General features: G+C 48.9%; 5 protein-coding genes across 6 annotated transcripts; 4 read left to right on the plus strand and 1 right to left on the minus strand.

The window, feature by feature from the left end:
* Positions 1 to 1,243: 1,243 nt before the first annotated feature.
* On the plus strand, positions 1,244 to 2,754 carry LOC135936477 (uncharacterized). The gene is made up of 5 exons (XM_065479303.1): positions 1,244 to 1,802; positions 1,900 to 1,961; positions 2,022 to 2,225; positions 2,283 to 2,357; positions 2,529 to 2,754. Exons 1-5 carry the CDS (start codon positions 1,674 to 1,676, stop codon positions 2,575 to 2,577), a joined length of 519 nt encoding a protein of 172 aa, XP_065335375.1. The 5' UTR covers positions 1,244 to 1,673; the 3' UTR covers positions 2,578 to 2,754.
* Positions 2,755 to 6,543: 3,789 nt separating this feature from the next.
* On the plus strand, positions 6,544 to 9,475 carry LOC135936628 (putative helicase mov-10-B.2). The gene is made up of 9 exons (XM_065479505.1): positions 6,544 to 6,720; positions 7,070 to 7,293; positions 7,346 to 7,584; positions 7,645 to 7,868; positions 7,926 to 8,190; positions 8,247 to 8,443; positions 8,495 to 8,597; positions 8,654 to 8,902; positions 8,966 to 9,475. The coding sequence occupies exons 3-9, from the start codon at positions 7,351 to 7,353 to the stop codon at positions 9,260 to 9,262; spliced, it is 1,569 nt and encodes a 522-aa protein (XP_065335577.1). The 5' UTR covers positions 6,544 to 6,720; positions 7,070 to 7,293; positions 7,346 to 7,350; the 3' UTR covers positions 9,263 to 9,475.
* On the minus strand, positions 9,464 to 15,412 carry LOC135936627 (uncharacterized). Its single transcript, XM_065479504.1, has 12 exons — positions 14,471 to 15,412; positions 14,049 to 14,184; positions 13,883 to 13,982; positions 13,160 to 13,767; positions 12,999 to 13,070; positions 12,711 to 12,899; positions 12,398 to 12,655; positions 10,458 to 12,336; positions 10,158 to 10,334; positions 10,015 to 10,101; positions 9,744 to 9,965; positions 9,464 to 9,690 (listed from the first exon to the last, which is right to left on the minus strand). The coding sequence occupies exons 1-12, from the start codon at positions 15,110 to 15,112 to the stop codon at positions 9,639 to 9,641; spliced, it is 4,422 nt and encodes a 1,473-aa protein (XP_065335576.1). The 5' UTR covers positions 15,113 to 15,412; the 3' UTR covers positions 9,464 to 9,638.
* Positions 15,413 to 16,736: 1,324 nt separating this feature from the next.
* LOC135936630 (uncharacterized) lies at positions 16,737 to 18,523 on the plus strand. Its single transcript, XM_065479509.1, has 8 exons — positions 16,737 to 16,848; positions 16,911 to 16,973; positions 17,043 to 17,204; positions 17,262 to 17,420; positions 17,484 to 17,742; positions 17,798 to 17,882; positions 17,938 to 18,166; positions 18,223 to 18,523. Exons 1-8 carry the CDS (start codon positions 16,737 to 16,739, stop codon positions 18,414 to 18,416), a joined length of 1,263 nt encoding a protein of 420 aa, XP_065335581.1. The 3' UTR covers positions 18,417 to 18,523.
* A 1,422-nt stretch (positions 18,524 to 19,945) lies between these two features.
* Positions 19,946 to 24,350, plus strand: LOC135936629 (uncharacterized). Of its 2 annotated transcripts, XM_065479508.1 has the most exons (9): positions 19,946 to 21,590; positions 21,651 to 22,120; positions 22,185 to 22,638; positions 22,694 to 22,825; positions 22,886 to 23,088; positions 23,144 to 23,252; positions 23,308 to 23,445; positions 23,498 to 23,640; positions 23,704 to 24,350. In XM_065479508.1, the coding sequence occupies exons 3-9, from the start codon at positions 22,393 to 22,395 to the stop codon at positions 23,975 to 23,977; spliced, it is 1,245 nt and encodes a 414-aa protein (XP_065335580.1). In that variant the 5' UTR covers positions 19,946 to 21,590; positions 21,651 to 22,120; positions 22,185 to 22,392; the 3' UTR covers positions 23,978 to 24,350. The 2 variants fall into 2 exon arrangements, with proteins under 2 accessions (XP_065335580.1, XP_065335579.1); XM_065479507.1 differs by having other exon boundaries at positions 23,498 to 24,350.
* The last annotated feature ends 1,055 nt before the right edge of the window (positions 24,351 to 25,405 follow it).

Raw genomic sequence — 25,405 nt, forward strand, 5'->3', positions numbered from 1 at the left:
TTGGCGCTGGCGTGGGGCTCAATCTTTCTGGCGAATCTCACCGTTGACAAAGTGGCGGCAGCGAGCGGCCCGGAACTCGTGGACCTTTTCGACACTCTGGTGAAGTACCAGCAAAATCTTGGGTTCGAACACAAGTTTTATAATCTTTTCAGGTCCCTCCAGCAAAGTGTCAGGGATTTGATTTCGACTCAACCAGTAGATGCGTTCTTTTCCAACAAATTCAATTGTTGTGAATCGGCAACTCTGGTTGAGCTTTTTCAAATCAAAAAATTCAAAAGCACTGTCGAGTCCCCATTTGATGAATTTTCTCTGTTTTTAGCTTTGCGCAACTGGATCTCTTACAGGGCTGATCTGAATGTAAACGACATCAGAGAACTTGTCATTAAAAATGTTAGGTTTTTCTGTTTTCAGATACAACATTTGGACGCTGCCTTCCCCTACTTGGTGCAATTTCTTCGACCTGACGAACTGGACAGCATCTTGGACGCTGTACACAAAAAATGTGTTGCTCGCCTTCCAAGGGGATTCTGCAACAAAACACGAGTTTTCGGCAACTCGGTGCAGAAGGCGATGTGTCGCTGCCATTCGTGAGTTGATCCCCGAGAGGGACTTTTTGTAAATATTTAGATTTTAGTTTTAATTAGTGTGGATTTTGTGCGCATGCTTGGGGGAATTTTGTACATTTTAATAGGTGGTGGAGATTGTAGGCAGTTAAATTTTGAGAGTGAATATATTATTAATTTGATGCTGAAACATATTTTGACATAATCAATTTGAATACATAGATAGCATATATCAATTGGTATAATGTATACAAATAATATTACATAAATGAAGCTCTCATAATTAACTGCTTACAGTCGGCAGCATATAAAAAAAAGGTAAAAAAAAAATTAAAAAAAATGCTGTCCAGCACGCAAACAACTCTTAAAAAATAAAATGAAATATATGTCTCATTTAGTTTAATAAACATTGATATAAATAGTCGCTCTTTAACAGAGTTGTCTTGCTATGTTTCAACGTGTCGTTTTATTAATTTGTTTTAATTCATTTTGTGTTTTAAACCAATTTCTGTATTTCACAATTTTTAACCACACGTTGATTCATAAGAGTGCTGCTGAGGAGGCTTTGTGAGCCGAAACAGCATTTATTGAGATAAAATTATAACTCAAATGTTTTTTCTCTGGTAAAATTTATCGAAGATTTCAATTCTAGTAATCCAGTATTTTGAGTATTTGAGTAGTGTCACTTATAGCATCATTTCTGTCACTTGTGGCATCTGTTGTTAAAATTCTGTCACTTATAGCATCCTATCAAAGATGCCATAAGTGACGGAAAAGATGCTATAAGTGACAGTCACTTATGGCATCACGCGAAAAATACATAAACAAACGATTTCTTAGGTTGGCAGCACTTAGGCGTGGCCTGTGGTGGGGCGGTACTGGGCGGAGCTACTATTTCGGTTCGCGACGCGTTCACCGGCCGGAAGAACCGTTGCGCAATAATCGTAACCGGTTTTTTATACGGGATCACCGAGTTGGAGGTGGGTGCTGCATCGCTGAAACAACTGAGCATCGGCATCCGCACCACCATTTTGTGCTTCGTTGTCAGCGTTTTTAGACCGCGTGCGGCTGCATTTTTTATTATTTCGTGTGTTTTGAGTGCTTTTTGGAATGGAAAACGGGCGTGATCAGTGCTCCCTGGACTGGAGGTTCGACCTGAGTCGTGTGAAGGACGCGATACAGAAGGATGAGTTGGACAAGAGGCGATGCGCGAACGAGCGGCTGCCTGGTTTCAGTGCGGTAAGTGTTGTCCCTGATTATTTGCATGCTGTTTGTAGTGTATTAGCTGATGGAGGTTAGTAATTGAAGGGTGACATTGGTTTTGGAATGTTTACAGGTGCTCCCTGGTTGTTTTTCTGCAGTGCAGATTGGGAAAATCGAGGGGTCCGGTTTGGGAATGTAAGTAGATGGAATGTATTTGTAGATGGGTGGGTTATTTAGCATGCTAAATCGTTTCAGGCGGCTCCCGGAAAGCCAGCAGGGCTACCGCGATCTGAACCGGAGGTGCCGAGAAAGACAAAACCAATATCATACCCTGGATTCCAGGGTCCGGACAACGCACGAGGGCCGGCATCTATTTGTATCGCGCCGTAGCATTAGGATGCACGATTTGGCAATGATTCCGGCGTACGTAAAGGATGCCGAATCGGAACTGGAGTATTCGTAAGTGGTCATGGGAGACGTATTTCAATTTTAAAAGACATGAATGGTGTTATGTAGGTACGAAGATCACCTGAATCTGCTAGGGATCGAAAATTGGGTATTCCGTGGGGATCGATCAATGCTCTTGCCAAGGTAGGATTGTAGACGAAGGGTTGTACTTTCAGTTTCTTTACCTGGCAGGTGATTGAAGGATGTCTGGAGGCATGCAGCATAATTTGTTTAATTATAATATAACCAATTGTTCTTTTCCCAGATGTGTGAGTGTGTGTGTGTGTATGTGTGTCCGAATGGATTTATTTTCAGGCATGTCAGAGTCCAGACGGTGGCACGAGAGGTGCAGCAGTCAGTCTGAGACGTCCCGCCAGCAGCCTTGCCAAGGCTGGGAGTCCCCAGGAGCACCTCTGGGGCATGCTGCAGTGAGAGGCGGTTGCCCTGGGCGCCCTGCTAGCCGCCAAACACCTCGAAGCTGGCAGTTGGAGAGTGGTTGGCGACCGAGCTGGGTGGCGACGGAGTTGTCTGCGTGTGGGGTGAGTGAAAACTGTTTTGCATGTGCAAAATGTGTTTGGCATTCAGCTGTGGCCTTCCTTATTGCGCCATGTTGTGTTTTTTGTGCGCTGTGACTGATTCACTTTGATTTCAGGCATGTGAGAGTCCAGACGGTGGCACGAGAGGTGCAGCAGTCAGTCTGAGACGTCCCGCCAGCAGCCGTGCCAAGGCTGGAGCACCTCTGGGGCATGCTGCAGTGAGAGGCGGTTGCCCTGGGCGCCCTGCTAGCCGCCAAACACCTCGAAGCTGGCAGTTGGAGAGTGGTTGGCGACCGAGCTGGGTGGCGAAGGAGTTGTCTGCGTGTGGGGTGAGTGAAAACTGTTTTACATGTGCAATATGTGTTTGGCATTCAGCTGTGGCCTTCCTTATTGCGCCATGTTGTGTTTTTTGTGCGCTGTGACTGATTCACTTTGATTTCAGGCATGTCTGAGTCCAGACGGTGGCACGAGAGGTGCAGCAGTCAGTCTGAGACGCCCCGCCAGCAGCCTTGCCAAGGCTGGGAGTCCCCAGGAGCACCTCTGGGGCATGCTGCAGTGAGAGGCGGTTGCCCTGGGCGCCCTGCTAGCCGCCAAACACCTCGAAGCTGGCAGTTGGAGAGTGGTTGGCGACCGAGCTGGGTGGCGAAGGAGTTGTCTGCGTGTGGGGTGAGTGAAAACTGTTTTGCATGTGCAAAATGTGTTTGGCATTCAGCTGTGGCCTTCCTTATTGCGCCATGTTGTGTTTTTTGTGCGCTGTGACTGATTCACTTTGATTTCAGGCATGTGAGAGTCCAGACGGTGGCACGAGAGGTGCAGCAGTCAGTCTGAGACGTCCCGCCAGCAGCCGTGCCAAGGCTGGAGCACCTCTGGGGCATGCTGCAGTGAGAGGCGGTTGCCCTGGGCGCCCTGCTAGCCGCCAAACACCTCGAAGCTGGCAGTTGGAGAGTGGTTGGCGACCGAGCTGGGTGGCGACGGAGTTGTCTGCGTGTGGGGTGAGTGAAAACTGTTTTGCATGTGCAAAATGTGTTTGGCATTCAGCTGTGGCCTTCCTTATTGCGCCATGTTGTGTTTTTTGTGCGCTGTGACTGATTCACTTTGATTTCAGGCATGTGAGAGTCCAGACGGTGGCACGAGAGGTGCAGCAGTCAGTCTGAGACGCCCCGCCAGCAGCCTTGCCAAGGCTGGGAGTCCCCAGGAGCACCTCTGGGGCATGCTGCAGTGAGAGGCGGTTGCCCTGGGCGCCCTGCTAGCCGCCAAACACCTCGAAGCTGGCAGTTGGAGAGTGGTTGGCGACCGAGCTGGGTGGCGACGGAGTTGTCTGCGTGTGGGGTGAGTGAAAACTGTTTTGCATGTGCAAAATGTGTTTGGCATTCAGCTGTGGCCTTCCTTATTGCGCCATGTTGTGTTTTTTGTGCGCTGTGACTGATTCACTTTGATTTCAGGCATGTGAGAGTCCAGACGGTGGCACGAGAGGTGCAGCAGTCAGTCTGAGACGCCCCGCCAGCAGCCTTGCCAAGGCTGGGAGTCCCCAGGAGCACCTCTGGGGCATGCTGCAGTGAGAGGCGGTTGCCCTGGGCGCCCTGCTAGCCGCCAAACACCTCGAAGCTGGCAGTTGGAGAGTGGTTGGCGACCGAGCTGGGTGGCGACGGAGTTGTCTGCGTGTGGGGTGAGTGAAAACTGTTTTGCATGTGCAAAATGTGTTTGGCATTCAGCTGTGGCCTTCCTTATTGCGCCATGTTGTGTTTTTTGTGCGCTGTGACTGATTCACTTTGATTTCAGGCATGTGAGAGTCCAGACGGTGGCACGAGAGGTGCAGCAGTCAGTCTGAGACGCCCCGCCAGCAGCCTTGCCAAGGCTGGGAGACCCCAGGAGCACCTCTGGGGCATGCTGCAGTGAGAGGCGGTTGCCCTGGGCGCCCTGCTAGCCGCCAAACACCTCGAAGCTGGCAGTTGGAGAGTGGTTGGCGACCGAGCTGGGTGGCGAAGGAGTTGTCTGCGTGTGGGGTGAGTGAAAACTGTTTTGCATGTGCAAAATGTGTTTGGCATTCAGCTGTGGCCTTCCTTATTGCGCCATGTTGTGTTTTTTGTGCGCTGTGACTGATTCACTTTGATTTCAGGCATGTGAGAGTCCAGACGGTGGCACGAGAGGTGCAGCAGTCAGTCTGAGACGTCCCGCCAGCAGCCGTGCCAAGGCTGGAGCACCTCTGGGGCATGCTGCAGTGAGAGGCGGTTGCCCTGGGCGCCCTGCTAGCCGCCAAACACCTCGAAGCTGGCAGTTGGAGAGTGGTTGGCGACCGAGCTGGGTGGCGACGGAGTTGTCTGCGTGTGGGGTGAGTGAAAACTGTTTTGCATGTGCAAAATGTGTTTGGCATTCAGCTGTGGCCTTCCTTATTGCGCCATGTTGTGTTTTTTGTGCGCTGTGACTGATTCACTTTGATTTCAGGCATGTGAGAGTCCAGACGGTGGCACGAGAGGTGCAGCAGTCAGTCTGAGACGTCCCGCCAGCAGCCGTGCCAAGGCTGGAGCACCTCTGGGGCATGCTGCAGTGAGAGGCGGTTGCCCTGGGCGCCCTGCTAGCCGCCAAACACCTCGAAGCTGGCAGTTGGAGAGTGGTTGGCGACCGAGCTGGGTGGCGACGGAGTTGTCTGCGTGTGGGGTGAGTGAAAACTGTTTTGCATGTGCAAAATGTGTTTGGCATTCAGCTGTGGCCTTCCTTATTGCGCCATGTTGTGTTTTTTGTGCGCTGTGACTGATTCACTTTGATTTCAGGCATGTGAGAGTCCAGACGGTGGCACGAGAGGTGCAGCAGTCAGTCTGAGACGTCCCGCCAGCAGCCGTGCCAAGGCTGGAGCACCTCTGGGGCATGCTGCAGTGAGAGGCGGTTGCCCTGGGCGCCCTGCTAGCCGCCAAACACCTCGAAGCTGGCAGTTGGAGAGTGGTTGGCGACCGAGCTGGGTGGCGAAGGAGTTGTCTGCGTGTGGGGTGAGTGAAAACTGTTTTACATGTGCAATATGTGTTTGGCATTCAGCTGTGGCCTTCCTTATTGCGCCATGTTGTGTTTTTTGTGCGCTGTGACTGATTCACTTTGATTTCAGGCATGTCTGAGTCCAGACGGTGGCACGAGAGGTGCAGCAGTCAGTCTGAGACGCCCCGCCAGCAGCCTTGCCAAGGCTGGGAGTCCCCAGGAGCACCTCTGGGGCATGCTGCAGTGAGAGGCGGTTGCCCTGGGCGCCCTGCTAGCCGCCAAACACCTCGAAGCTGGCAGTTGGAGAGTGGTTGGCGACCGAGCTGGGTGGCGAAGGAGTTGTCTGCGTGTGGGGTGAGTGAAAACTGTTTTGCATGTGCAAAATGTGTTTGGCATTCAGCTGTGGCCTTCCTTATTGCGCCATGTTGTGTTTTTTGTGCGCTGTGACTGATTCACTTTGATTTCAGGCATGTGAGAGTCCAGACGGTGGCACGAGAGGTGCAGCAGTCAGTCTGAGACGTCCCGCCAGCAGCCGTGCCAAGGCTGGAGCACCTCTGGGGCATGCTGCAGTGAGAGGCGGTTGCCCTGGGCGCCCTGCTAGCCGCCAAACACCTCGAAGCTGGCAGTTGGAGAGTGGTTGGCGACCGAGCTGGGTGGCGACGGAGTTGTCTGCGTGTGGGGTGAGTGAAAACTGTTTTGCATGTGCAAAATGTGTTTGGCATTCAGCTGTGGCCTTCCTTATTGCGCCATGTTGTGTTTTTTGTGCGCTGTGACTGATTCACTTTGATTTCAGGCATGTGAGAGTCCAGACGGTGGCACGAGAGGTGCAGCAGTCAGTCTGAGACGTCCCGCCAGCAGCCGTGCCAAGGCTGGAGCACCTCTGGGGCATGCTGCAGTGAGAGGCGGTTGCCCTGGGCGCCCTGCTAGCCGCCAAACACCTCGAAGCTGGCAGTTGGAGAGTGGTTGGCGACCGAGCTGGGTGGCGAAGGAGTTGGGAGGAAGGCAGGGTTAGTACGAGCTGTTCGATAGCAGCGTGCCCTCCCGGTGTGCTTGCCTGCGGTGTTCCTTTTGCTTGTGGTTGACCGACTGAGTGGTAATGCTTTTCTGCGTGACCTAACGTTTAGCAGGTGGAAATGTGAAATTGTTTTACTCCTGTACGATTTGCTGAAAATGATTTAACCCAGTGTGCCAATGTGGTGTGTGTGTGTGTGTGTGTGTGTGTGTGTGTGTGTGTGTGTCTGTGCATTTAGGTGGTAGCTGAAATGGTTGCTGAGCAATTTTCATTTTGCGGGGGATGTATGATATGTGGGGAAACGATTGTTGTGGTATCCTTTTGAAATAATTGTTTTTCTCCAGCGTCATCACCGGCCTGTACCTCGACCTCGCGAAGCTGGAGACCCTCCTGGACAGAGCTGGTGGCATTGCCAAGGTGACATGCATTGACCAAGGCCGACCAGACCGACGAGCTGTATGGGAGGCACGACTGGAAGTGGAGCCGACACCTGAAGTCTACGTCTGCCTCGAAGCAACTGTTGGCGAGTGGTGTCAGCTCGAGGTTATTGGCGGCAGGCCCGTTGGTGGTACGTATCATTTTTTTAATTGACTGCTTAGGTGTAATTGTTGCAACTGCAGGCAAGATGCTGGTGAGGAGCCATGACCGTGGGACAGTTACGCTCACCGAGGGTGACGGAGCCAAGCTGTTGGACCGGGAGCTCCTTGTTGCCCTGTGGAACCAGCGGTGCCGCCTGCAGTTCCTGCCAACCTTGGTGGGGCACCGTCTTAGGGTCACCGGCTCCGTCGATGGATTGAGTGCCCTTGCCGACTACTTCCAGGGAGGTGGCTTGGGAACAAAGGAGTGCGGCATCCCACTGGTGAGAAATCACTTTGATTGTGTGTTGATAGCTTTACTGACCCAATTGTTTCTGCCGCAGGTTGACGACCACCATCTTGCAGCGCTGAAGCGAGGAGAGGGATTCATGGACGAGATGCTCAACCAGGAGCAGAGGAGGGCTGTGGTGGAGATCCTGGAGCACAGGCGGCCCCACGTCCCATACCTGCTGGTCGGCCCCCCAGGAACGGGAAAATCCGCAACCTTGGACGAGGTCGTGCTTCAGTTGGCTACCCACCACAAGGAGAAGAGGACACTTGACGCTCTGTGAGATCTTATTGGTTTGTGTAACTTGTTAACTAATTGATTTTCCTTTGTTTTCAGCATCTACTACGTGGTCCCGTCCAACCTGGGGGTTCGGTCGACCGCCGAAAGGTTGTTGCGGTTGGGAATGAGGAGCGAGCAACTGGTGCGCCTCTACTCGGAGCATGAGCACGTGAAGGGGACCGACCCCCTCAGAGACATCTCGCAGCGAGCTTCCCGGATGCAACACCTCATCACCACCAGCGTGGTCATCGGGACCCCCATCGCCATTGCTCGCATCGGGCTGACCCTTGGTGAGAGGAATCCACCGCCCCTTCTGTTGCTGGTAAGTTTTAATCAATTGTACAATTTTGTTTTGATTACATTTCATTTTTTTTTCAGCTGGACGAGGCAGCCTACATCAAGCTGGGAGAGGCCTTTGCGGCTCTGACGGCGAATGGAGAGCCTGTGCAGACTGTGCTTGCCGGGGACCGGAAGCAGCTTCGGCCACGCTGTTTCAGCAAGGTGGCCGAAAGCATGCATGGCAAGTACAGTCTGTTCGATTTGGCCGCCGACAGTGGATTCTTCGAGGATGATGGGTAAGTAGCATTGAGGCTGGATGGAACGGTAATTACCTAATCATGTTTCAGATTGAGGCCGAAGGAGGGGCTTGGTGTGATGCTGCGTCTCAACTATCGGGCCCACGAGAAGTTGGTGAGGGAGGTCTCCTGCCTGTTTTACAACGGACTGATGGTAAGCATGACATGCTCGAGTGACTGTTTTGTTATGACTTTTGTTTTGCATTTCAGATCCCTGGCCCAGCTAGCCTCCCCTCCAACAGCCTGCTGCTGCTGCGTTTCGGGCTGGAGAGACTGGGACTCGACGCGAACCAGAGCGCCATCCGCTGGGTGGACATTGATGGTGCAATGCAACGCGACCCCCTCACCAGGTCCCTCTTCAACGTAGTGGAAGCCGACGCTGTGGTGTCCGTGGTGGACTCGCTGTGCCGGTGCATCCCCCCCCAACAGGTTACGGTGCTTGCACCGTACCGTAAGCAGGTATGTTGTGTGCCGAATTGTAACTAGTGGTGCAATGTTGATAATTCTTCGTCTATGTTTCAGGTGGCGGTGCTCCGGGAGAAGCTCCCCCGTGACATCACTGTCTTCACTGCGGACGAGGTGATAGGCCAGGAGCGGCCTGTAATTGTGGTGTCACTGGTACGAAGCGACCGTGGAGAAGACAACGCGCGTGATCATGGGGTGGGCTTCTTGAGGGAGCCAAACAGGGTCAATGTTCTGATCAGCCGTGCCAAGGAGATCGTGATCCTGGTAGGCTCCAGGGCCCACTTCATCAGGAGTGGTGTTGGCTTTTGGGGAATCCTCCCAACCAGGACTGAACCCCTCCCGGCACAGTTCTAAACATGCTACTTATTTATTTCCAACTTTTCGGGACTTATTGGTGATTTCATATGGCGTGAAACGCTTCCCTTTGAATAATTACCTCGACACTGTTTTTGATACTAATCTTATGAATTTTGATAACCTTATTTTACATGTAATGATATATAATGTATTTTGAACTGACCATACTTGGTGACCTTAGACACATAAACTAGTGAATCCTTGAAATAACTGGTTGACGGTTTTTATTACACGTACTTCCTAGGCACAACCATTCACATGAGCATTTAACAGAGGAGGAAGTAACAATTGGTAACAAATGAAAGGAGAATAAAGCGTGATCCTTACATAACTGGGCATTGGTTGGCAACAAACAAAACTTCTAGTTAGAATATTACTGAACTTTCTTTGGGCGTCCTCTTTTCTTCTCAGGCAAACTTGAAACCCTGGAGAAACATTGAGTTAACTGAATTTGTTTCAACACTTCTATAAGAAATACCTGGTAATGCTGGAACTTGCGCGCTTCTTGGGAAACCGTTTTTCCTGGTTTGAGATGTCAGCAGCAGCGTCACTGTCTGCCGTCACAGGGGCAGATGCTTCCTTTCCTTTGGCAACAGTTTTGTTCTTGGAGCCCCGCGGTCGGCCTGGGCGTCGTTTCTGTGGCACCGTCAACGTGGGAACCTGTACCTGCGCTTCTGCATTGCTAGTTTCATGCACGGATCTGTAAGGTGGTGTTAGCTTTGCGAATCTAGTCAGTTGAATTAAATTACCCTGAATCAGCCGAGATGTTGGTCTCTGCGGCGGACTCATTGCTGCTCGTTTCAGTTTCTTCTGCCTCACTTTCGGACTGCGCTGCTCTGTTAAAGTGATCATTATAAGTTACTCATCCAGCCATCAAGATCCCTTGTTATACTTTTTCGTTTTCTTGCGTAGCGTCGGTTTATTCGGAGCTCTGACCTTGTTCTTGCTCCCGGGTTTGCGTCCCCGCCGTGGTTTAGTCGGCTGTGGTTTCACAGCAAGCTCTGCCTCTGCGGCTTCCTCATCCACGTCCTCAAAGAGAATGGCATCTTGGAGGTCCTCGATGCTGAAGCTGATGGAAGAAGGAGAAAGGTAATGTTAATACGTGGAATAGGGGGAAACGTGGAAGAAGATTTTTTTCAGCCGGTAAATCATAGGCGGCTGTCCAAGTTTTGTTTACGGGAAATACACTTACTCGTCTTCCGGGTCAGCATTGTCCGGTTGGGCAGCGGTTGTTCTGATCTCTGCTGCCTGTTCCAAGGTGGTTCCCTTGTGCTTTTGAATGTTACCATCTTGGAAAATCTCTAGTGCTCTGCCGACCATCAGATTGAAACCAAGGCCCGTCGGAAGATCGTAGTACTGGTCGTGGACCGTGATTGAGTGTCCCATCAACAGGCACAGGAGCTTCTTTGAAGGTCCGCTAAGCTCCATCTGGCCCAAAGTTGTCGCGAAGGTCGTCCTGATGGCACGCGCCCTGAGGTCATCAGGTCGTTCTGCAAGGCACGCTTCAGCAGCTGCTTTCTGCGGCCCTCTCACGTCCATCGGTTTTCCGTTTTTCGTGCCGAACAGGTAAATGCAACTCTCCGGAATGCCCGCCGCAGCACGCACTCCTTTGTCAGACAGGGTTGTGAAGTAGTCGCGCCATTCTGGTTTTAAGAGGGAAAGAACTTTGGTAGACCCTTTCCCGGTGGAGGTAAGCACGTCGTACCGCTCGGCCAGTTCTTGTTGCGCTTTTGATAGCGCATCGCTGTTCTTCCCCGAGTAATTGTTTCTCTCCTCATAGTTCTGCAGAGTAACGAAGCTTCCCTCAGTCGCCCTGCGAGCGTTGAAGGAACAGAAAGCCAGGTTCAAATGTGTTGCCAACGCCTTGTAGTGACACTCAAACTCTGACTCTTTCTTCGCTTTCTGCAGGTGAATGTGGTGGTAGCTGCACATTCCTTCAAGGTGCGCGTTGTAGAGTTGCAGGTCGTGGGGTGACACGTGCGTCTTGTGGAGCTTCTCGCTGTTTTTCTTCTGCTTTGCAGCCCTTGTTGTCGTATAAATACGGTACCTCTTAGTTTCCAGGTATTCGATCAGCAACCGGCACTCTTCGGTCCACAATTTACGCTCGGCTTCGTCCTCGAACCGCTCCTGCTGCAACTCACTCGCTACTTGTCTGATGAGTGAGCTGAGCGTCATGACGTCATTGGGCCGCTTGAAATCTACCCTGTTTTCCTCACCGCCGCAGATGGTGTGGATGACCTCGATGATTCGGTCAGTCTTGCTTGCCGGTCGGTTGCTGGGAAGCCCCTGCCAAACGGACCGCTTGCAGATGTCCCTCAGCGAGGTTACTAATCCAGGGATTTCTGCATGCACCTTGAAAGCGGTGTACAAAGCGTAGAGAAGGCGGATATTCCTCCGGCTGATTTGCACTCCGTTGTTGCCAGTTTCCTGCTGCAGGCCAAAATTTTTTACCACTCTGATCACCAGCTGATCATCTGTGATGATGAAGCTGGCGATCCTTTTGTCACGCATGTTGTTAAGGATTTTGTCCACCGCAACCGTGTAGCTCTGGTCCAAATTTGTCCGGAGTTGCTCAATGCGGTTCAACTCGAGCAGGTCAACCGGTGGTGCTGGTTCTCGGGCCTCAACGCCTCGCCGAGTGCGGCAAATCTGCAAGTGCCTCTTGAAATTGCGGCTCGTGTGAAGTGTCAGGCAGTAGGGGCACTTGTTTGTTGTGCGAACGCTGGCTGTCTGGCTGCGCCGCGACGGTACCAGCGTGCCCTGCCTGCACTGCAATACTGTGGCGTTGTGCTGCTCGTTACCAAGGAGCCGCAATTCACTGAAGAAAGCTCTCATTCGTTCCGCGGATGGCTTCGCAGCGTACAGATCTTGGATTTCTGGCTCCTGCATGTGGCCCAACCGCAGATGCCTCATGATGTTCCCCCTAAAGTTCTTTCCGCAGAAATAGCAATATTGGTTCTTTTTCACGCCGGCGGCAAGAGCCAAGATCTTGACGGGCGTGGTCTTCACCTTCTTGTGAGGGGACAGAGTAAGGCATGAACCGCCCATGGCGGCAAATCTTCTCGAACCAGCTGCAATTGGACAGTTGGTACCGTAAGAAAAAACTGCAGTCATTATTTTTACATTGCCTACCCGCTTTTGTGAATGTTTCGTAAACTTTTCTCGTGTGTTTCTTCAGTACCCCGCTGAACAGGTCGAATGCTCGCCACTCCGTGCCAGCATGCACGCCAAAGATGTATACCACTCCCTCTGCAGGATCAATATCCAGGGATTGAAAGGTAGATGTCAGGAAAGTGGCGCCTGGTGGCACAGACTGTGCTAGCAGTTGGTCCGCAGAGAGCAGTTCATTCATCAGTGCATAAAGGGCCTCTGTTGTGATGTACAGCTGGCCTGAAAAATTGCATCTTCACACTCCAAGGAGAGTTTACTTGGTTGCAATACTCACTGTAGACGATTTCAGCCTTACGGAGAACCTTCGGATCACCACTTCTGTCCTGGGTCAGCCGATGCAGCTCAGGAAGCGACTGCAGTCCTGGGGACTGGCTGTCTGCGATGAGGAAGAAGTCGGGCATGTCATTCTTCCTTTCCATAGAGAAGAAAGTAATCTTGATTAAGTGCAACTTGTCATGGGGCACTGAAATGCAAATACAACGCGTGTTAGAACTGGTGTTTCATTCTTTTAATCGCGGAATGAATTTGCAAGAACCACCAGGAAGATGGAGGTATTACTTACACTCATTGCCTGGCGTCGCAGGCACCGCGTCATTGATCACTTTCTTCTCAGGTGTTTGTTGATCAGTCCGAGCTAAAAAGTGGAAATTTTAAATGTACTTTCAGTCCAGGAAGCCGAGGAACCGTAGATAGACGCAATTATTCCCTCGGAAAGACTATTACCAATTATAGCCGCCTGGTTTCCCTGCGGCTTCGAAACTCGGCTGGCAGCCGCCTCATCTGTCATTTCTTGCGACGAGGAGTCATCCGACTCTGCTGTGTCTGTTGACGACTCGTCGAAGCCGGCTCGGATGGATTTGTGAGCGGCGCCCCATCTTGGGATTGCAACATCAGGGCCTTCCAACGGACGAGGCTTCTTCCTCTCGACCGGCTTCCACCCGCTGCATCCCGCTACTGGTTCGACTACAAACGAACGCGACACGAGGGATCGGCTTCCTTGGGTGTGTGCGCGCCTAGCACTGCCAAACTCGGCCGATTTTGTAGAGTGCGCGATGGCGGGTTCTTCACTCGAAGGCAGATGTCTCCCACACTGGCCACCAGGTGGCACAGGACTCATCAGTCTAGCGTACTCATAGTCCATTGGAGGGGAATCGAGCAGTGCGCGAGGCAGGAAATCACTTGTTCGACCAAACTGTCCCATGCTGGCGCCAGGAGTTGACAAAGCTGGCACCTGCTGGCCAGGTGTAGGTTGTGGCGCAGGCACAACCTTAGGAAGAGGCACCTCTAGAGGCGGCTCCGAAGTCATCCGGGCGCCAACAGACTGCCGAGAACTGTGCGAAATGAATTATTTTATTTTATTCGGTTCATTACATTAATTTTGTTGGCAGCGGCATTCAGCACATCAAAATGAGTTTACAGCGATTGCCAAGTAAACGGACAACTTACACTCGGGAGGCGAGCATTGCAATCAACTTCGTTTGGTAGCGGCTGATCTTCACTGCATCGTTCTTCGTCTTGCTCAGAACGCTGAAGGCGGCGCCAGACTCTGATAAAGAATGAATTGTTTCGTGCACCTTACTTGGAATTAATTCTCAAAACGGAATGTTCTTACCGCCAGAGAAGACAACCAAACTGTCATGGCCATCTTTGTTCTTGACAACGTCATTAAAGGTCGGGGGGATCGCATTTTTTTCAATCTTCTTCAGTGACACAACACCCTCAGTACTGACCAGCACCATGAACTTGAACTGCGCAAATCGGAACAGTTAATTAAATTCTTAAATGATACTGCGAAAGCTAGATTGACAATTGATTGCGTTCGAGAAATTAGAAGCAGATGACAATTTTAAAAAATCATTCACTTCACGGATCGCAAACAAGCGAAAGAACAATTATTTTTAGAAAATTGACGGTCCAAATCGATGAAACGTGCAAGTCCCAAGCAGAGATGCTTTTTCAGGTCGCTAGTAACTGCTTTCCTTATGAGGATGGCTCAAGAAATTGTTGAAATTCTCGATTTCAGAAAATTCTCACCTTGTCGGACTGCATGGCTGAACCGATTGAGCGGGGCGCGTGTTGCTTGGCGCGTAAATCCGCAAGGGCATTGCACATCCGCTGCACATCCACTGCAGATCCACTGCACATCCACTGCCAGAAGGGCCTGGCGCGAAAATCAGTTCTCCAGTTGTTACCAGTTGCAGATAGTAGCGTGGCCATTGTTGCATCACTCTGACTTGACACGAGGTGCAAATCACACAACTTGGAAATCGCAACTAACGGCCATCCGCTTCTATCTGGCCCTCCAATATGCTTCGTCGGACCAAGAAACCGTGTAACTGCACCCACTGCCTCGCGAAAGAGGAAACGGTGAGCTGTTATCCATGCAATGTCTGCGTACTGGGGCACAACACGTTGGACTGCTCGCCATTTCAGGTCATTCCAGCCATCCCAGAGAATCTTTGGGAGACCTACAAGGACGCTAGGAGGATGGAGGTCGATGCACAGATGAAGGTGCTCCACTTGGAAGTTGCAGTTCAGAATGCTACGCAGCGGCAAATGTACGAGTGCGAAGTGGAAATGGCCACGCTGAGACATGAAAGTGAGCAAATTTCGCGTACAATCCGGTGTAATTGTAATATAATGTGCGAACATCCCTTTCCAGTTAGAAAAGAGCATGATTTTTTCCAAAACCAGTTGGAATTCAAAACCCCTGGCGACATCAGCAAGGACGGAACGAAGGTTAGTAAAATTTTGGTTATCCGTCCCTCCATCGAGTATAATTTTTCACTAAATGACGCAACAAAAAATATTATATTGTAACACAACGCTCAAACATGTTATAATATTTGCTTACGAGTGAGTCAGTTGTTCAAAATTAGGAGGGGAAAAATTTTATTGGCCTCGTAGGGTATTCAAAAATAATAAAATCTCAGTCAGAATTGCAAACTCCCTCAAACATGCATTGCTTTCAGGTCTTATTTGTAGAATGTTGTCAAGGGACAGCCTTCCTCGACAAGGAATATGTCAATCTATGCTCGAGAGGCGCTCGGTCAGCTCGGGAGCTGTTGTGGCGGCTCGTGTGTCGTCATTTCACGGGACCCGCCATTATCACCTGCGGCATCGAAGAGGGACACGGCCTGCAACAACTCCATCCTCCTACGATGCACGCCATTTGCTGTCAGTAACAAAATTAATTTTGAATTTCTGTGCCCTCATTCTGGACTCACTCATGGTTTCAGCCATCGTCAGTGACGTAGCATCGAGTGTTCCGAGCTCGGACCCAAGGAAGGAGAACTTCAGCGAGGACTGCACGAGCATTTCCACTATCAAGGAAAGCCTGCGGAGGCTCAGGCAGCACATCAGGAGTACAGACAATTATCGAAAATCACTGCACTGATTTTCCGCATTTAAAATTCAATGTAATCTGATTTCTTCCGAAGGTTTCGTACCGTTCGTGGAACAATAAAATGTGTAATTTCTAATTAATTCGTTTTAATTGAAACTGGGAGACGGTTCTAGGAATGAGATTTACTAAAACTTTCAATCACAATTTGCCTAAAGGCACTGGAACTTGGAAGAAACAAAGGAACATGAGCGAAAAACAAAATCAACACCTAGCTAGGCGGCAGCACTGCCTATGCGGCAAAGCAGGCCAACACTCCCAAGTGAATGCGGTGAAGGAGCATTGCATTGAGGGCGGCAAAATTTTCACTCTTGACACTCGCGCTATCTCCGGTCCGTCTTTGTCCCTCGGGTGCAGAAAGAGGCAACAGGTATGTAAATTTCCGTCATATAATGAGTAGAAATGTCAATTACAACAGTTCAACATCAATTTCAACCCAATTGCATTCTTTACAATTAATGCATGTGCGTTATGCATGTCATACATCCAATAAGAAATAGGAATCATGTAAGTTAAAGTGATGCATGCCCGCGGAAAAAGCTGAATCGAATGTAATGCACAATTTCATGGCCTGCGTAATTTTGCATCTTTTGACTGCACTGAATGCGTTAGTGTTATTTATGTGTGTACGTATTTATGCATGTCTGTAGCGAAATTTGGACGAATGTATGCAAATGTAAGGCTGCATGTGAGTGAAAATTAATGTAGACTAATTTTTTTACATTCATAACGCTCAACAAGTACATTCCGAATTCGTTGGCAAAGGGTGTCAGTCCGCCGTTATGTATCGCAAGTTGTACGATTGCTACTTTTGTAGAATTTGTGGCAGACAACGCCGCCACTTGCATTGCCGGGGCACGTTGCACTATTTTTTGACATAGGTTTCTCAGTTTCAGCATGCAACAAGAGTCGGAAACCATGGAAGGCCTGGCAGACTCGGTCACCATTGACATGAGTGCGCCCGAAAGGGACCCACTGGCCCTCGACTTCGTCCACAACAGTCCGTCATGTGAGTTAAAATCAACCCCCCCTATAAGCTGCAATACTCAACTCTCATTTATTTCCACTCAGGTGATCCCCTGCATGATTCGATTACGGAGGTCGTAGTTGGTCTTGGTCAAGGAAGAGAGTCGGGTGAGTAAAAAAGTTAATTGCATGTTGTCCTATTTGTATTTAAATTTCGCTCATTTCTTTCGAACGCAGTCCGCGAAGAAACCACAGCACAGTCCCCCACCAGGCCTGACGCAGCTGTCCCCCCCCAAACCAAGCGACGACTATTCCAGGACAAGAAGCCAAGCGAAGAGGAGGGCCAGGAACAAGAGTCAGAACAGTCTGACGAATACTCCGGCAGTGAGTACGTTCAAGGTAAGCACTCTTATTTTTACTACCCAGATTGCATGACATTAATGCTCTTCTATCCAGAAGAAGAAGACAGCCAGTCCGGTGCGTCGACTTCGAGCCACACAGACAGTGAGCGTCAGAAGCGACCTCTCCAACCACCTCCAGCTTCGGACAGTCCAGAGATGGCAGACGCTCGTATGGAGCCGGCAGAGGACGACGAACTTGCTGCGCAAGTGGCAGGTGAGCTACAGGTTATATTACTGTTGAGGAAACATCTTTTAATAACTATTGTGCAATTTTCAGCTCTGAGGACGAGGAACGCTGCGTTGGCAGCGGCCAAGTTGGAACTCGTGCAGCGGGTAGCCTCCCTAGAAGCAAAGAAGGCCCGTCTCATGGAGGAGAACCAAACGTTGCGTGACGAAGCGGCTGTCAACGATCAAAGAGTGGCTCACCTCAAGAAGGCTCGGAGGGAATTCAAGCACCAGAACCTCGAGACGGTCCACTCTCTCCAACAGGCGGTCGCTGAGCCTGGAACCAGCAAGCACACAGAGGCCACTTACTGGTAAGACCAAATTTGAAACGCTCGTCATGCTTGTACTTCACAATTCTTGTTCTAGGACCAACATGAACGCTGTCGGCCAACGACTCAGCGAGCACGGTTGGCAGAAGGTTCTGCTGAATGACCCCAACCTACCAAAAAAGGTGAGTTATACCTAACACTGAATAATTAATGATTTTAATCTTTATTTCTTTTCAGGTTCCATCGTGTGTCACTTCAAAGAAGGGCAACATCGGCATCGAGCAGGACGACATCGATGAGTGCTACGAGGATGGCAGCGGATCCTTGTACTCGGTGATGCGGCACGTGGCAATCAACCTCTTCAGGATCGAGAACCTCCTGTATTTCAGCTACGGAGGCACCAGGAGCACAAGGCGGCAAAAGGCAACCATGGCACTTCCCAAAGAGCTGAAGAATGAGTTTCTCGGTAAGTCTTTCTTGATTAAAAATTTACAATTAATTGAATAATTCTTTCCTTTGCAGACCTGGCCGGAAAAATCATTGCCAACACCAAGTACAAGTGGTACATCAGGTCGAAAGAGGTCACCATCAAGGAAATCGACATCAAGCGCATTGCCAAGAAAGCGCTCATCAATCTGATGACGGAGCGGCGCCCAAAGTTCAAACCTACCAAAGAAGACACAAGTTCCTCAGAGTCCGAAGACGATTCGGATTAATTTCCATGTCCGATACTGATTGGCAGCTACCTTCAGTTACATTTTGCATTGTAATTATTTTCATATGCGTGATACACTGCTTGTTACCACAAATAAATTAACCATTCCAAAAATTTCATTGTTTTCTTTAACATTCCATGGCATTGCTCGCAGCAAACACGATTTTAATTTCTACAGTTTGTCGCAATTTCCATATTGCTCTAATTCAATTTTTTCAATTGTTCGTGCAACACGTTTCGTTATAAACAAAATCACGCTACGTTAACCCTTTCCCTCCGTTGCTGATTGTTTTCCGACAGTTAAATTGAACTGGATCTGCATTGCCGTGGCAGCGTAACCGCCATGGCCGAAACAGTAATTTTCGGATTTTGGCCGACGATTTCGATAAAAATTGCTTCGCGAATTATTCCGCGAATAATTACACAAAAATTAAGTGGATGTGGTGCGGAATTAAATTTTTTTTTTCCGACAGTTAAATTGAACTGGATCTGCATTGCCGTGGCAGCGTAACCGCCATGGCCGAAACAGTAATTTTCGGTTTTTGGGCGAAATTTCCACATCAACTTGCTTCCCGAGTGATTCCTCAACTAACTTTACAAAAATTTTTAATGAAACAGTGAAATTTGAATTTTTTGAGCGACAATAGAAATTACACCATGCAACGCGACTAGGATCGCACTCAGCTTTATTTGGCGATCAAAGTGCTAAACTGGCAGCGGATCTGCATTGCCGTGGCAGCGTAACCGCCATGGCCGAAACAGTAATTTTCGGATTTTGGCCGACGATTTCGATAAAAATTGCTTCCCGAATTATTCCGCGAATAATTACACAAAAATTAAGTGGATGTGGTGCGGAATTAAATTTTTTTTTTCCGACAGTTAAATTGAACTGGATCTGCATTGCCGTGGCAGCGTAACCGCCATGGCCGAAACAGTAATTTTCGGATTTTGGCCGACGATTTCGATAAAAATTGCTTCGCGAATTATTCCGCGAATAATTACACAAAAATTAAGTGGATGTGGTGCGGAATTAAATTTTTTTTTTCCGACAGTTAAATTGAACTGGATCTGCATTGCCGTGGCAGCGTAACCGCCATGGCCGAAACAGTAATTTTCGGATTTTGGCCGACGATTTCGATAAAAATTGCTTCGCGAATTATTCCGCGAATAATTACACAAAAATTAAGTGGATGTGGTGCGGAATTAAATTTTTTTTTTCCGACAGTTAAATTGAACTGGATCTGCATTGCCGTGGCAGCGTAACCGCCATGGCCGAAACAGTAATTTTCGGTTTTTGGGCGAAATTTCCACATCAACTTGCTTCCCGAGTGATTCCTCAACTAACTTTACAAAAATTTTTAATGAAACAGTGAAATTTGAATTTTTTGAGCGACATTAGAAATTACACCATGCAACGCGACTAGGATCGCACTCAGCTTTATTTGGCGATCAAAGTGCTAAACTGGCAGCGGATCTGCATTGCCGTGGCAGCGTAACCGCCATGGCCGAAACAGTAATTTTCGGATTTTGGCCGACGATTTCGATAAAAATTGCTTCGCGAATTATTCCGCGAATAATTACACAAAAATTAAGTGGATGTGGTGCGGAATTAAATTTTTTTTTTCCGACAGTTAAATTGAACTGGATCTGCATTGCCGTGGCAGCGTAACCGCCATGGCCGAAACAGTAATTTTCGGTTTTTGGGCGAAATTTCCACATCAACTTGCTTCCCGAGTGATTCCTCAACTAACTTTACAAAAATTTTTAATGAAACAGTGAAATTTGAATTTTTTGAGCGACATTAGAAATTACACCATGCAACGCGACTAGGATCGCACTCAGCTTTATTTGGCGATCAAAGTGCTAAACTGGCAGCGGATCTGCATTGCCGTGGCAGCGTAACCGCCATGGCCGAAACAGTAATTTTCGGATTTTGGCCGACGATTTCGATAAAAATTGCTTCCCGAATTATTCCGCGAATAATTACACAAAAATTAAGTGGATGTGGTGCGGAATTAAATTTTTTTTTTCCGACAGTTAAATTGAACTGGATCTGCATTGCCGTGGCAGCGTAACCGCCATGGCCGAAACAGTAATTTTCGGATTTTGGCCGACGATTTCGATAAAAATTGCTTCGCGAATTATTCCGCGAATAATTACACAAAAATTAAGTGGATGTGGTGCGGAATTAAATTTTTTTTTCCGACAGTTAAATTGAACTGGATCTGCATTGCCGTGGCAGCGTAACCGCCATGGCCGAAACAGTAATTTTCGGTTTTTGGGCGAAATTTCCACATCAACTTGCTTCCCGAGTGATTCCTCAACTAACTTTACAAAAATTTTTAATGAAACAGTGAAATTTGAATTTTTTGAGCGACATTAGAAATTACACCATGCAACGCGACTAGGATCGCACTCAGCTTTATTTGGCGATCAAAGTGCTAAACTGGCAGCGGATCTGCATTGCCGTGGCAGCGTAACCGCCATGGCCGAAACAGTAATTTTCGGATTTTGGCCGACGATTTCGATAAAAATTGCTTCCCGAATTATTCCGCGAATAATTACACAAAAATTAAGTGGATGTGGTGCGGAATTAAATTTTTTTTTCCGACAGTTAAATTGAACTGGATCTGCATTGCCGTGGCAGTTGATCTGCAAGCCCAAACGGTTACTGCAGTGGGCGTGGAGTGCATCTGCAAAATCTCATGAATCACTTTCAGCAACTCTGCTCAACCTTCCAATTTTGGACTTTTACTGCAATTCTCCAAGGCTGTCCTTCGTGCTTACACTAATTCTGCGCATAAATTGCTTCAAGTGACACACTGTTGCCACGCAATTTCTCAAAAATGCGGCCACTTGGATCATATGCCCAATTTGGCAATCAGTTCTGCAAAATTGTCAGTGCAGAGGAAGATCAGGCATTCAGGTCCCCGGCAATTTACCACATCACAGTGCTCGAGTGAGTCTTTTCGAACGAACCATTACAATATCTCGCAGCTCTAATTTATTCCCATAGGCGAGTTGCTAAGACTCTCATCCAGAACGGACCGCCAAATGAGTTGGTCCAAATTAAAGGATGCCATTACGTGGAAGACAGGGCCCTCCGTGATACTATTCGAGTTCTACCATCCATGCAGGAGGCTTCTACAGATGCTTCATATTTCTGCAGACTCTAGTACTTATAATACACTTAAACAACAAGTTTTGCCTAATTAGCGATTAAACACTCGTGCAGTTTTGATGGATCCTCGTTCCTACCAACAATGATTTTCAACGAACAAGACAAGTGGTGCCCTTGCAGGTATTCAAGCAAACGAAAGATGCTGGCGCACGTCACAACGGACGGATTGAATGGCCTAACTTCTGTAACACATCATTTTAATATTCAAAAGGCCAACAAAAACTCTATCAAATGTTTCATTATGGTGTCACAGGTGCGGTTCGGCTCGTCCGTTGCTATTGAGAAGGGGACATGCTTAGCCACAACACTCAAATCAGAGCAATTGCCAGAAGTGCCTGGACAAAAATTACTCCGCGTTGTCCGCGTTGACAAAATCAAGGTCAAAAAAACCGGTGACAAAAAATCAGACCAGGTACTCGCTGCATCAAAGATTCGGTTGGCTGTCACTTGCTTTGTCAGACCTCCTGAGACCAACAGTTGTTCGCAAGAATCGCCTGCAAATCTTCTACACTTGTCTTCATACAGTGAATATACTCATTTAACAAAACCCTCCGCTTTTTTTAAAACCATCTTCACTACCATTCACAGAAACTGAAATTTCTGGTGCACTTTTCGTCGCGGTCGTTAACGTCTCGTTCCATAACACACTGGAAGTGAAGTACACAACCGACATCGATCAATACGGAACGGCCACATACATCTGCAACAGTCTCCTAGACATGCAAACCAACCAAGTTGTATTGCCTGCTTCCATCCCAAAATTAGTAATTGAATTCATTTATGCTAACAGCTTTCGATGCTTGATGGCTCCCTTGCTTCAACAAAGAGTGTTACTCCGTCACTCGAATCAAATCCACTCCGATGCCTAGATCTGTTCTGCGGCTGCGGAGGATTATCCCTAGGGTTGGAGATGAGCCACCTGACAACCTGCCTTTGGGCAGTTGACGCAGACCCTACAGCGTGCAAATCCTTCGCTGCCAACTTCAGACAAGCAACAGTGTACCAAAGTTCAGCCATTGACTGGTTGAAAGAACTAAAAACGGTAACTTGTTCGAGCACAACACCAAGGAAGATTAATACTCCTAAATCCAAAATAGGGAGCATTGTTCACAAAAAAGGGACAGAAGCTGCCACAAACCGGCGAGGTGGAAATGATTATTGGAGGACCGCCGTGCCAAGGATTCTCCAAATTAAATAGATTCAAAAACAACAACACCTCAGTCACAAACGTAACTACTTAGAATTCACTAAAATCAACTTTCCATTGTTTCTTTCATGCCATTCTTCAGAAATCACAAGTTCCAGTGTTTCTGGAAATCGTCGCCTACTTCAGGCCTAAGTGCTTCTTGATGGAAAATGTCAAATCCTTCATCACAGAGGATGGTGGAAAACACTTTCTGGCAGCGCTGCAGGCAACCAAAGACTTGGGTTATTATTTCAACTTCAATGTCTTACAGGCTGCTGATTTCGGCGCACCTCAACAACGCCCTAGGTTGTCCTCTCCAAAACTTCACTAATCCCACTAACAACATTTCCCAATCTGCTAGGTTCTTCCTGTTTGGCACCCTCGACAGCAGACGGCTGGCTGCAGCACCAATAAGCACCCATTACTCTGGTCTGGAAGTCACAAGTGTCAAAGCAGCCAGTCATACTCTGGTACCAATTCATGCTTTCCACCACTGCCTAATTCGTAGCTTCCTTCCCCCTACAGTCATTCACGGACAAACAGGAAGCTTACTTTCAAAAAGTTACTGTGCACCACGCCATTGCTGATTTGCCAGATGTTGAGCCACAAGAGAGCGGCAACAAAATCAGCTACAACTCAATCAACTCAACTTTCCAATTCAAAGTGAGTATAACAATCATTTCAATCCGAAACTATTAATAACATTTCTTCACAGATGAGGAATGGCAGTGACACTTTGCGATTGCATAAGCTCCCCACGTCACTGAATCCAGATGACCAAAAAAGGATCACAATGATCCCGCCAGGGTCAGACTGGCGATGCCTACCTCAGTCAGAACACGAGGAATGCTTCAAAACGTTTGCGCTAACTTCGCTTAAAATTTATTTAAAATTAATCTTCCTCTTCTCTACTTCCATTAGAGGCATGCCCCTTGCACCTAAGTCACTGGTAAAGTCCTCTCGCTCTAATGGTGACTGGAAAGGAGCTTATGGCAGACTGCGATGGTCCGACCTCTTCATGACAGTTTTAACAAGACCAACCCTTGCTTCTAAGACTGGGACAATCATCCATCCTATCTACAATAGAACCCTGACAATACGAGAGTTTGCACGAGCACAGACCTTTCCAGACAACTTCAAATTCAAAGGGACCATAGCTCAAGTTCAGCGACAGGTAGCCTATCTAAGTCATTAAAGCCCTTTGATAATTAATAATATTGCTCTACAGATTGGAAACGCGGTACCCCCCCTTCTGGCTGAATCACTCGGACGTGCATTCAAAATCTAACAAAACGTACGCCTCATTCTCCTCTTTCATAACAACACGAGTCATATTCAATAAAATTTTTACTTCATAACTGTGTATTTATTTCCATTCATTACATTCCATTCCTGCACATTCCCTCCAATGGCTGCCACCAGCATGAAGACCGAAGCATGGCCGGCGAGCAGGGCGCCCAGGGCAACCGCCTCTCACTGCAGCCTGCCCCAGAGGTGCTCCAGCCTTGGCACGGCTGCTGGCGGGGCGTCTCAGACTGCCTGCTGCACCTCTCGTGCCACCGTCTGGACTCTCACATGCCTGAAATCAAAGTGAATCAGTCACAGCGCACAAAAAACACAACATGGCGCAATAAGGAAGGCCACAGCTGAATGCCAAACACATATTGCACATGTAAAACAGTTTTCACTCACCCCACACGCAGACAACTCCTTCGCCACCCAGCTCGGTCGCCAACCACTCTCCAACTGCCAGCTTCGAGGTGTTTGGCGGCTAGCAGGGCGCCCAGGGCAACCGCCTCTCACTGCAGCATGCCCCAGAGGTGCTCCTGGGGACTCCCAGCCTTGGCAAGGCTGCTGGCGGGGCGTCTCAGACTGCCTGCTGCACCTCTCGTGCCACCGTCTGGACTCTCACATGCCTGAAATCAAAGTGAATCAGTCACAGCGCACAAAAAACACAACATGGCGCAATAAGGAAGGCCACAGCTGAATGCCAAACACATATTGCACATGTAAAACAGTTTTCACTCACCCCAACACGCAGACAACTCCTTCGCCACCCAGCTCGGTCGCCAACCACTCTCCAACTGCCAGCTTCGAAGTGTTTGGCGGCTAGCAGGGCGCCCAGGGCAACCGCCTCTCACTGCAGCATGCCCCAGAGGTGCTCCAGCCTTGGCACGGCTGCTGGCGGGACGTCTCAGACTGACTGCTGCACCTCTCGTGCCACCGTCTGGACTCTCACATGCCTGAAATCAAAGTGAATCAGTCACAGCGCACAAAAAACACAACATGGCGCAATAAGGAAGGCCACAGCTGAATGCCAAACACATATTGCACATGTAAAACAGTTTTCACTCACCCCAACACGCAGACAACTCCTTCGCCACCCAGCTCGGTCGCCAACCACTCTCCAACTGCCAGCTTCGAAGTGTTTGGCGGCTAGCAGGGCGCCCAGGGCAACCGCCTCTCACTGCAGCATGCCCCAGAGGTGCTCCAGCCTTGGCACGGCTGCTGGCGGGACGTCTCAGACTGACTGCTGCACCTCTCGTGCCACCGTCTGGACTCTCACATGCCTGAAATCAAAGTGAATCAGTCACAGCGCACAAAAAACACAACATGGCGCAAT

Source organism: Cloeon dipterum, chromosome 2, assembly GCF_949628265.1.
Source record: "Cloeon dipterum chromosome 2, ieCloDipt1.1, whole genome shotgun sequence".
Classification (NCBI taxonomy): domain Eukaryota; kingdom Metazoa; phylum Arthropoda; class Insecta; order Ephemeroptera; family Baetidae; genus Cloeon; species Cloeon dipterum.

Excerpts from the sequence above, each read along its gene's own strand:
- LOC135936477 (XM_065479303.1), top strand. The coding sequence starts at position 1,674 with ATGGAAAACGGGCGTGATCAGTGCTCCCTGGACTGGAGGTTCGACCTG. Across the intron at positions 1,803-1,899 it reads GGCTGCCTGGTTTCAGTGCG|GTGCTCCCTGGTTGTTTTTC; the intron begins GTAAGTGTTGTC and ends GAATGTTTACAG. Across the intron at positions 2,358-2,528 it reads CGATCAATGCTCTTGCCAAG|GCATGTCAGAGTCCAGACGG; the intron begins GTAGGATTGTAG and ends ATTTATTTTCAG.
- LOC135936630 (XM_065479509.1), top strand. The coding sequence starts at position 16,737 with ATGCAACAAGAGTCGGAAACCATGGAAGGCCTGGCAGACTCGGTCACC. Across the intron at positions 16,849-16,910 it reads CGTCCACAACAGTCCGTCAT|GTGATCCCCTGCATGATTCG; the intron begins GTGAGTTAAAAT and ends ATTTCCACTCAG. Across the intron at positions 18,167-18,222 it reads GCTGAAGAATGAGTTTCTCG|ACCTGGCCGGAAAAATCATT; the intron begins GTAAGTCTTTCT and ends TTTCCTTTGCAG.
- LOC135936629 (XM_065479507.1), top strand. The coding sequence starts at position 22,393 with ATGCTTGATGGCTCCCTTGCTTCAACAAAGAGTGTTACTCCGTCACTC. Across the intron at positions 22,826-22,885 it reads ACAACACCTCAGTCACAAAC|AAATCACAAGTTCCAGTGTT; the intron begins GTAACTACTTAG and ends GCCATTCTTCAG. Across the intron at positions 23,089-23,143 it reads GCACCTCAACAACGCCCTAG|GTTCTTCCTGTTTGGCACCC; the intron begins GTTGTCCTCTCC and ends CCAATCTGCTAG.
- LOC135936628 (XM_065479505.1), top strand. The coding sequence starts at position 7,351 with ATGCTGGTGAGGAGCCATGACCGTGGGACAGTTACGCTCACCGAGGGT. Across the intron at positions 7,869-7,925 it reads AAGAGGACACTTGACGCTCT|CATCTACTACGTGGTCCCGT; the intron begins GTGAGATCTTAT and ends CTTTGTTTTCAG. Across the intron at positions 8,903-8,965 it reads TTGCACCGTACCGTAAGCAG|GTGGCGGTGCTCCGGGAGAA; the intron begins GTATGTTGTGTG and ends TCTATGTTTCAG.
- LOC135936627 (XM_065479504.1), bottom strand. The coding sequence starts at position 15,112 with ATGCTCTTTTCTAACTGGAAAGGGATGTTCGCACATTATATTACAATT. Across the intron at positions 12,656-12,710 it reads TAAGGCTGAAATCGTCTACA|GCCAGCTGTACATCACAACA; the intron begins GTGAGTATTGCA and ends GCAATTTTTCAG. Across the intron at positions 10,335-10,457 it reads AATGCTGACCCGGAAGACGA|CTTCAGCATCGAGGACCTCC; the intron begins GTAAGTGTATTT and ends TTCTTCCATCAG.